At 33.6% G+C, this 11,389-nt stretch overlaps 1 protein-coding gene across 1 annotated transcript; it reads right to left on the reverse strand.

The window, feature by feature from the left end:
* Positions 1–825: 825 nt before the first annotated feature.
* Positions 826–1,938, reverse strand: LOC126675463 (pEARLI1-like lipid transfer protein 2). Its single transcript, XM_050370107.2, has one exon. The coding sequence runs from the start codon at positions 1,865–1,867 to the stop codon at positions 1,004–1,006; it is 864 nt and encodes a 287-aa protein (XP_050226064.2). The 5' UTR covers positions 1,868–1,938; the 3' UTR covers positions 826–1,003.
* Between the last annotated feature and the right edge of the window lie 9,451 nt (positions 1,939–11,389).

Here is an 11,389-nt window from a genome sequence, read left to right on the forward strand (position 1 = left end):
ATTTTAACCCAATTTGTTAATTAACGTTCACATCCAATTTTAAAACAGTTACCAAATCCAACGAAAGTTTACCAATAAATTCTTAATAATATTTCATGGACGACAGCGTAAAAATTATTAGTTCGAGACTTACATTTTATTTAATATTTATTTTCTTAACTTTTACTTAGTCCCTCTAATACCTACTCTAACGAATAATAATTTTCAATTTAAAATTATTATTTCGCGATTCATTTAATAAACTTATTCCAACTATTCTTAACTCAATTCTCATTTGCGACCTACTTGACCTAAATTTCTAAATTTAGGATTCGTAGCACGATCTAATTCCATAAATATTTACGGGTTACTAGAAAATATAATAGAAAGTTATTTTATGTTTTAAATAGTCATTCTAAAAGTTGAGGAATGACTAAAACAATAAATTGATTTTAAAAGTCGCTGAACCTTTATTTTTGCACTTTAATTTGTTTCGTTTGGAAGATTAATTTTTTTGTTTTGGAAGACAAGGATTTTTGGTGACTTAAGACATCACATCGAGTTGATTTTTATGTTTACTAAATAAGTTGGCCTATATTTTGGATATTCGAAATAAGGCGTTTATCTTTTGGGCCGAAAAATATAATTTTAATAACTACAATAAAACAAAAAAATTTATTCAGAAACTACAATAACGGGATAGGTTAGAAAACTCTGGAATTTAATACCCAAATTTTATATTAGGGGATCCAACATTTTACTCCGTGATTAAACTCCACACTCCATTAACCATTTAGTGTAAGTAATAAAAATAAGAAACAATCAGTTTTAAATTTAAATACAAAATTAGTCATTCAAAAATAAAATAAATTCATAATTTTGAAAAAAAATACAATTCAATTCGAAACGAACATGCAATATACAATTGCAGGTAAAAGAAGACTCTCAACAACTAATAAACACATATGAAAAAACAGTAAAAACAACTCTTGGAAACATAGAAATCAATTTAAATTACATTAATTTAGGAACACTGGAATCCTTTTGGCAATTGTTTGCCACAGTAGTTGAGCAATAAGCTAAGGTCGATAGGAAGAGTCAAGTCAATGCCCAAGAGACTAGCTTTAATCGTTGTGCAAAGGCAAACAGCGGCTTCAAGATCAACAAGATCACCGATAAGGCTGCAACAAGGAGCATGTGGTGGGGTGCCTACTGTAACACCCAACAAACCTTTCAATAAGTTGACACATACACCTAATTTAAGAGTATCCTTTGGACACTTGGCAAGTTTATCATATGAACTGCTGGAGTAATCGGGTGTGTAGTCCATCGACTCTGGCGATGTTGACGATGGGTTGCTTGAGTAGTCAGGTGCATAGTCCATTGGTTTTGGTGTTGCTGATGACGGGTTGTTAGTGTAGGCAGGTGCATAGTTTATTGGTTCTGGGGTTTCTGATGATGAGTGGCTAGAGTAGTCTAGTGCATAATTTGTTGGCTCTGGTGTTGCTGATGACGGGTTGTTAGTGTAGTCAGGTGCATAGTTTATTGGTTCTGAGGTTTCTGATGATGAGTGGCTAGAGTAGTCAGGTGCATAATTTGTTGGCTCTGGTGTTGCTGATGATGGCTTGCTATTATATTCAGGTGTATAGTCTTTTTGTTCGGGAGCTGTTGATGATGGTTTGCTAGTGTAGTCAGGTGTATAGTCTTTTTGCTCGGGTGTTGTTGATGATGGGTTACTAGTGTAATCGGGTGTATACTTTTTTAGCTTTGGTGTTGATGATGTTGGAGTGCTAGTGTAGTCGGATGCATAGGTAGAGCTAACCAAAGTAAAGAAAAGAAGATTAAGAGATACGAGAAGTACCCCAGAAGCTATAATTCTTAAAGCCATATTTAAAATATTTTGATTGGTATAATTAAGCTTTTTATTAGCTTCTTGAGGGTGATGAGAATTGGAAATGAGGATATGGGAGTTTTATAGATGGAGATTAAGCGTAACACACATTTTTAAAATTAGAAAATGTGGCGGGTCTTATTTAGGTTATTATAGTTAGTAGTGTGCACATTGCCAAGTATAAAAATAAGTTGCTGATGAGGACTATATGATATCATGCCCATTTTTAGTGTACGTGCTTGCACATCTTTCATTTTGAATTATCTGAGTGAACATTACAATACCTGTACATATTCTTCTTGGGTATGGATTTTTGCACTCTATGATTTATAATAGCACTCCATTTGTAATTTTCCTAATAATTAATTTAATTTTTTATAAGATTATATAAGTAAATACATTATTACTTTTATGCAAAAATATTATTAGCATCTATAATTAGTTGTTGTTTATGGATTTGAATTTTAAAATTAAATTTTGAATCTCACTTTTCAGACTTTATATTTTAAATAAATGAATTTAAATTTTTTTTTTAGATATTATATAGAATTTCAAATCTAAAATTTCACATGAAGTATTAAGATAATATTTAATTATAATTTTTTTTTAATAAAACTAATTTTAAAAATAAAAAAACAATTTGAAAACAATTAAATTTTTAAGTCAAAAAAATTACAAACTGCAAACAATTCTGTTCTAAATAATTCCAAATTTGTTAACAACCACCCCAAATAATTTCAGTTTTGATTATAGATTTCCAATTTTGAGTTTGAGATTTTCTATTTTGAGTTTTGAGTCTTTTTTTTTGAGAGAAAATAGGAGCTTTATTAACTTAAGGAATCGAAGTTACAAGCTCATTGATCGGAAAAGGAATTTCACCATGAAAAAAAATGATCTTTGCCAAAAAAAAAAACACTCCATTTAGCAAGGTAGTGGGCGATAACATTACCATCTCTACGGATATGTTGAAAAATAACCTCTCTATTCTTAACCAATTCTAAGCAATCATCAACTATAATATGGATATTGTTAATGGCCGAAGCAAGCTACTGGAGGCGGTGAACAACATTGGCTTCGTCAGATTCTACTAACAGCTTCATTGACGGAAAGAACTCAACTACCTGCAGTCCTAGGAGAACAACACGAACTTTAGCCAACTCATCGCAAACAACCCCATGCAAAACGGTGACTCCATATTTCAGCACAACACTTGCATGGTTTTGGCAACAACAGCAGCGATGGATAGATTTTTGTGGACAACAATCGCCGCATCAGAGTTAATCTTCAAGAAATCAATGAGAGGGGCTTGCCAATCTGTGGGCGAATTAGAACGCTGAGAGATCACCCTCTGATTCATAAAGCAGGCCCTCATATCATGAACATTGCGAAACAAAGCCTGAGTAGGACCTCGATAATTGTTGAACACGATATTATTACGGTCATTACAGATATCGACAGGATAATAAGAAAATCCTGTAATTCTTCAAGCTTAAATGCCGAGAACATTCCAGAAAGCCACTCTACCATTGATGATACTCGAAAGGAATCTACACGCAAACTCAGAGGGGACAAAAGCCATAAACTCCTAACTTCGTCACAGTCTTTGAGGGCATGAAGGTCGGTTTCAGGCGTAGATCCACATTGGGGACAAAGATTCAACGCAGGAACTAAACGTTTAGCCAAGTTCTCATTGCACGAGAGAGAGCCATGACAAATACCCCTAGTAAAGTGACGAATTTTGGGTTTGTTGTTAGGATTATACGTATTTACTTTTGAATTCCAAGTTTCAGGATTCAAATTTTAGTTTAAGAAAATAGAATCATGAATTTTAATCTTTATATTTTGGGTTTTAAACCTCGAATTCTGATTTCTCAATTATGAATTTTGAATTTTGAATTCAAGTTTTGGGTCTTGAATTTTGATTTTTGGAAATCAAGGTTTAAATTTAGGATTTCAGATTTCAAGTTTTTAGTTTCAGAAATTAAGCAACGATTTGGTGATTTGAATTTTAAATTTTTATATTTGGATTTCAAATCATAGGTTTCGGGTTTCAAGTTCAAATTTTTGGTTGAGGGTTTATGGCTGGTTTTGAGATACATGAATTTATTTTGAGGTTCGAGTTTAGAAAATTAGTCTAATCAATTTATAGTTTTTTTTTGTTTTGGTTATTTTTAATTCTTTATTTGAGAATAGTTTTATTGGTTTAATTTATCCAGATTTTGACCAGACTGATCAAAATTAATGTTATTCAAATTTTAAATTTTTTTCTCATTTCCAACACGATGGTATTCGAATTTAGATTGAATTAGTTGAATTGGTTGATTTTTAATAATGGGTTAGACTTTAAAATAACTAAACTATAAAAATAATTTCAAATTTAGTGTTTGTTAAAATTAGCTAGGATTTGACTTAAATCCAAATTCATATAATTTTGTAAAGCCAAATAAAAATTTGATTCAAAACTAAATTATAATCCACATTCAAAACTAATTTATTTTTATTGGATGAGAAGGATTTTTTGTGACTTAGGACACCACATCGAGTTGATTTTTATGTTTACTAAATAAGTTAGCCTATATTTCGGATATTCAAAATGCCTCTTTAGATAAGTACCTAGAATAAGTTAAATATTCTCAAAAATACAACGTCAAAGTTTGTTTTTGAAAATACAATTGGTACTTTTTTTTTGCAAAAATGACTTATGTTATTCTCAATTTTTTTTTTAATTTCAGAAATACGAAGGAATAAGGACGACAACATGAGAGACGAAGACGAAGCGCTCATCAAGACACGATGGATTGAAGACGGCACCGGTCTCCTCAAAACCTTACCAATCAACAACAGCCGCCACCTCCGGTGGCTTCGGCAGCCGCAGTAGAGCTACCAACAATCCAAGAAGAGAAATTATCACTAAAATATGGAATGTGTCCTAAACATCCAATTCGTAGCAGATAGGGTTTATGAATATTAAATTTGAAAACTAGCAATTCCATTTAAACAATTCGGAGAAGGGTCATCGGGAAAGTTAAATCGTAAAAAAAAGTGTGAAAGTGAAAGATGTATTTTTTTCAAAGAAAGAAGCACGTCCGTATATCTGAGAATAAGTAGGCTATTAGTAATGCTGGACCTAATTTCATCTAAAAAATGCAATATTCAAATATTATAATAACGGAATAGGTTAGTAAACTATGGAGTGTAATACCCAAATGTTATATTTAAGGATACAACATCTTACTCCGTGATTAAACTCCAAACTCCATTAATCATTTAGTGTAATTAATAAAAATAAAAATAATCAGAGCCGAAATTTAATGTTGTTTACACAGTATTCCTTGTCTAAGTTGTCATAGTGCGAGAAACGAAATATAAGGATTAGTTATATAGTTTGTTAGACATTGCGTCTATACCACATAAAAAGTATACAGATCATCACTTGTAAATCTCAATGACGAGATAATTAAAAAAAAGGCATTAGTGATACTCACATATCGTTTAAACCATGAGGAAAATTTAATCTCTAACTTTACTTCAATTTCCACCGATCTGGTTCTGGGATTGATTTCGTATAGCTCGTCCATGCAAAGACTTTTAAAAGAACACAATAGAATTTATAAAATGACTTACTGGATCAGAAAGTTGATAAATAAATTAAAAGGTGTAATAAATCTTACTTCATGTAATGCTCGAGTTCGGGATAATTTAGAATGATGTAACTGTCACGACCCAATTATATGAGTTGCAATTGGCGCTAGGAAATAGGAGTGGTAACTCCGAAATCCGTAGCAAGCCTATAACCACTATAAATATTTTTTGCTAAACAACATAATATAAGACTATTACATAGATCGGAGGCATCTTATATATATATATATATATATATATATATATATATAGATAGAGAGAGAGACACACACACACAAAAATCATACATACATCATTATTCGTCAAACATACCAGAGGGCATAAAACTTTCATATATCATAATATGCTTGCCCAATATCATAATCTATTTTCATAGATCGTGACCGGCGCTAAGGTATGGGAGTGGTGGCTCCGAAACCCGTACTTATCCTCGCGGATAACATATAGCACATAACCTGCATAAAGCTACTGCTCGGGGACAACTGAGACTCCAACCTAAATCTAGCAATTTAGAAAGCAATAATATAACCAAATGCTCGACACAACTCCGAGACTACAACAACATGACACATATATAAATATTCATAAACCAACATAAACATCATGCCTGAAATCCCTTGGGGGAGAGGGTGAATTAGGTTTGATGACTAACTAAAATTTGTTTAGGATAGCAAGAGAAAAAGTTAGGGTTTAGGAAGAACACAAATAGATCTTTTGAGTGGTTTAGATTAAACACTAGTCCTACGTCCACTAGTCAATTAAAGATCGAGATTTTCCGCTAGAATCAAAGTGATTACAAATTATAAATGGTGCTTTATAGCTAAACGCCCAATTTGGATTTTTTCCAAAGTCAAAGCCCTAACTTATAACTAATTGACTTTTACAAGCCGAAATCAACAACTCAAAAAGAAAACAATAAATGTTCTAACAATCTAATTGATGCACAATGTATGAACTTGAGAGATAGTTTTTGAGTTATTGAGTTGTAAAATTCTATCTCAATTGTTCTAACCAAACCCAGTAGGTTAGAAGAAATGAATTTATCTTCTTGTGTGACTTGGCAAAGCCTCATTGGTCCATGGGGTTAATTTTCCCATTGGAGATCATCTATTTCTTCATTAAATATGTTACAGACACAGACAGACGAGCGTCTGCTTTTTCTAGACGATCGTCTTCTTTTTCTAGACGATCGTCTGTTTTCAATGGCTATGAACAAGTTTGAATCTTTAGTAGATAAACGATTTTCTGTTGTTGATAGACGATCATTTGTCACTCTAGACGATTCGTATGAAGCTCATTAACGGCTATGAACAAGTTTGAATCTTTAGTAGATAGACGATTTTCTGTTGTTGATAGACGATCGTTTGTCACTCTAGACGATTCGTATGAAGCTCGTTTGGCGGCTCTTCTAGGGGACTGTAATATTTGAGGAAGAGTTGCAAGAGATAAACGATCGTCTATAGGGACAGACGATCATCTGTTGTATATTTTTGCATAAATCTTCATAAAATGCTAAAATAAACACTTGGAAACCATTAGATACGAATTAATGTCAATTAATTGTTTATATCAAATGTAGGAGCGTAACGACGTATAGTCTAACATTCTCCCCCTTTTTTATTGCGACAATCAATTGGCCTCAAAATGAAATTTTTGCTCCCCCTAAAGAGGGTAAATAAACACAGGTTTTTAAAGCATTTTTGAATAATCAGTTTTAGACAATTTTTCCGAGAGGAAAACATTTCTCCCCTGTTGACTACAAGCAAAAAAGATTAAAGATTTAAAGAAAACGGGAAATGACATAATAAATAAAAAAAACAATACATGCCATGAATTTCATTAACACAAAATAATAATAGTAATAAGGATAAAGCCATAAACACAAAAAGAAAACATAGGTCTACATAGATGCATATGTCGATAACACAAAGTCAACAAAATAAGGCATGAAAATGCCAAACGGCCATACAACCATCTGAGGCAATGCACCGAAAATATAAACATCTGAAGCATCAAAGTTCCAACAAAAGCATACAAAAAAAGTGAGCTTAAAATATGCTCACTTAAAATATGTGAGGCACATTAAGTCTCTAAATTTACATTAATTTCCCCGATCTGGTTCTGCGGTTGATTTCGTACACCTCGTCTACGCAAAGACTTTTAAAACAGCACAATAGAATTTATCAAAAGATTATTAAATAATTTAGAAGGATGTAACTATCACGACCCAATTCTATGAGTTGCAACCGCGCTAGGGAATGAGACTAGTAGCTTCGAAACCCATTGCAAGCCACGAGCCACTATAAAATTTTTTACTAAACAACATAGCATAGGAAAACTACATAGAGTGGAGGCACTTTATATATATATATATATATATATATATATATATATATATATATATATCAGGACCTGAAATCTCAAGCCGATACCGATGTTAGGGAATGAGAATGATAGTTCCGAAACCCGTAGAAAGGCTTAAAAAAATGCAATAAATTTTTCGCAATCGATCACTATAACCATACAATCACATATATCAAAATACGTTTTCAGAAAAGCTATTTAAAGAGTTACAATTATAAACATTCACTTTTCGTCTGAAAACGATTTACAGAAACCAGGGTCTTATGTCGCGTTATCTCTTATCAAACATAACCCTGTTTCGCATAGCAAATGATTTAAGCGCAGTTTTTTAAAAGTTCTATTTACATCAGAGTAAAGCCATATTATTTTAAAACCGTTTGACACAAACTATATATGCATAATAGGACTATAACTAACTGCAACACTATTGACAGCCAATCCTTAGCAGGACCCTCAAGGACATCTCCACGAGAACGATAGTGTACCTCTCTGTAGCCTGTAACCCCTTAGCATTCTGCTCAACCTCCTGTAGAAAATCTAAGGCATCACTATTTCCATCAAACCCAATCGACTTTAGCCTCATATAAGCCCTCACCATATCCTTATTAGTGGATCGGACACCACCACCAGCCTGTGGTACATACTGCTGCACGAGTTGCCCTAGCATAGCATACTGATTCTACATGGCGACTTGACTTGCCTGCAGTTGCACCTGATTATTTTGAAGTGCAGCAATCCCAGCCATGAACGTAGTGAAATCGAATGGATCCAAAGGCGGTTGTGGTACACTTGGTGTTGGAGCACCTGCACCATCGCGCCCTCTGCCTCATCTCTACCAGCCTGACCTCTGCCAGCTTGTCATCTACCAGCTTGAATCCCTGATTCATTTTGGTTAACCTCCACTGACATAGCGTCATCAGCATCAGCATTTGGTGGAGCTGCAACACGAGCACGAGTGTTCATTTCTAAGAATGAAACAAGCAAACCTCAAAACTTAGCCAATAAGCCACCACCCTTAACTGGTGCCCCGCAAGTTGTCACTAGTGTCGTGGCATTGGCGCTAGTGACCTCTAGGGTGCTGTTTTAGCTTTGTTTTCTTTCTTTCTTCTATGTTTTCTGGCAATTCTATTCTTTGTGTTTTTCGGGCGCTGAGCCTTTTCGTACTTCTGTGAACTTTGTGAATGCCCGGATTTAGTATGAAGCTATGCATGAGTTAGTCAAGGCCCGGGTAGATGAGGTCGGCTTTGCTCACTTGGCCGTTCTTTGTTTACTGCTACCAGGATCTGTGATAACACTTTACTGCTTGCTCTGATAGAGCGATGGATGGATACTATGTTGGGTTTTCTAGGTTCATAACGCATCAAAATTTTAAATTTGTTTTATCAAAATCCAACACAAGATCCATGTAATTTGAATAGATAGACTAATTGCATAATTAAAACTTACTCGTATGTCGAATTCAAACAATAATGTAAAAAGGAAGGAGGTTGTTCACTTTGGTGATACCTTGCCTCGTATGAGAAACGCCTCCAAAAGAATGCGTTCTCTACAAGTATCCACACGAACAGACCTTTGCCAAAACGAGTGCTTGTGTTCTAGCACTATTGCTTCACAAAGCAATACGAATCAATAGTGTTTGCATGACTTGTGTTTATTTCAAAAAACACAAATGTAAAACCCGAGGCTTAACTGTATGTTTATAGGAAAATAAGGCATTTAGTGTTTACTCAAAAACATGTTCTGCAATCATATTCAAAGACTATGTTTTCTATAACTCTTTTGAGTTTATGTCTATCAAAAACTCCTTTTTGATAATTTTACACACACATACGAACACACACACACACACATACATATATATAATTATTATTATTTCAAAAGATATTATTATTATCTTCGAATTTCAATTAATTCATATATTTATTATTATATATATTACGAATTTTATATATAATAATCTATTAATCACGCTATTCCATTGTGCTTGTACAACCCATAAATATTTTGGGAATATTGTTTGTGTATGACTCTATAGGTTCATATATGTAATAACCCTTAAAAGATTAAGATATTGGATTGTGCCACGAGTCCTAAATTATTAAATTTATGTCAAGTAGGTCGGGAATGAAACTCAACTTAAGAAGTTTAGATGGAATATGTCACGACCCAAAATATCGAGCCGAGACCGGCGCTAGGGAATGGGAAACTCGTAGCAAACCTAAAATACTCTATAATTTTTTTTCACAATTCAATCAAATATATACCTTACATGCGGAAGCATTTAACAACATATACACATACATACAGTAGTAGGAACATTACATGTTACCTTAGGTTTTCATTTCCGTATCTCGTACGTACGAACCCGATATACAACTACTTAGTGTTCAGAGTCATACAACGGGAATCTATCTCCGTAGAAAAAATACAACATATTGGCCCGTATTCATATAAAATAATGGAAACTATATACATTGCCATGCTAGATTATGACAAGTCAGACATATACTACTGCTGCAAACCACGAAGTCGGGACTATACATGCAAAATTTGACTTCCGAGCAAAAGCGGACTTCTTGTCAAGTCCTGGGTCAATGCACCGAAAAATGTTTAAATCAACGGGGTCAGCTATAATCTGAGTGAGATATACGTTAAACACATTATCAAAATAGGCATGGCGTTTAAAACCATTTTCATATATACAACCACATCGATATAATCACATTTAATTCAAACAATTCACGTATACAAACATTTTGATCTGATCCTAATCTTAATCTTAATCCTGGACATTTCTTAACCTAGGCTCATTCTTAGGTTTAACGAGAGTACTGCTTTCTCATGTATCTTTGTAGGTAAAGTCCCGAGATGGCTCGACCGAGTTATACTTGTACCTAGTAATACAGTCTCGAGATAGCTCAACCGAGTTAAACTGGTATCACACTTATATCCAATATATACAAGGTGAGTCCTGAGAGCCTCGCTCTACCGAGTTTAACTCCCTAGACATAGGTCCCGAGATGTCTCTACCCAGTTTAGCATGTCTTTACGCGTCATAAGTTAGTTTATTTCCTATCTATTTTTATCATCTAGACTGACCCGACTCTGTGATCACATAACTATTTTGGATCGTACACAGATTCACTTTGCAAACAATTATCAAGTCAGAAGCAAAGTAATTGAATCCATATAATCAAACAATTCCATCCCACAATTTCCATATAGCCGATCCAATCAATTTAATCAAACATATCACAATTTCAATCAACACAACAAATGCATCTGATGCATTTCTTTCCATTCGTACAATATATATATCAAATATAAATTTTGATACGATAATACGAGTGAGTAAAATATACTCACAACTTGCTATTTCAATCTTTTACGATTTCCTTGTCTTGGCCGAACCCTATAGCCCAAATCGTCAAATCTGTAGCTCGTCGATGCCTATTATACAATCATAACCAGATACGTTTAAATCTAATAAACATATAACTTAATAATCTTAAA

The sequence above is a fragment of the Mercurialis annua genome, linkage group LG3, assembly GCF_937616625.2.
Source record: "Mercurialis annua linkage group LG3, ddMerAnnu1.2, whole genome shotgun sequence".
Classification (NCBI taxonomy): domain Eukaryota; kingdom Viridiplantae; phylum Streptophyta; class Magnoliopsida; order Malpighiales; family Euphorbiaceae; genus Mercurialis; species Mercurialis annua.

Excerpts from the sequence above, each read along its gene's own strand:
- LOC126675463 (XM_050370107.2), bottom strand. The coding sequence starts at position 1,867 with ATGGCTTTAAGAATTATAGCTTCTGGGGTACTTCTCGTATCTCTTAAT.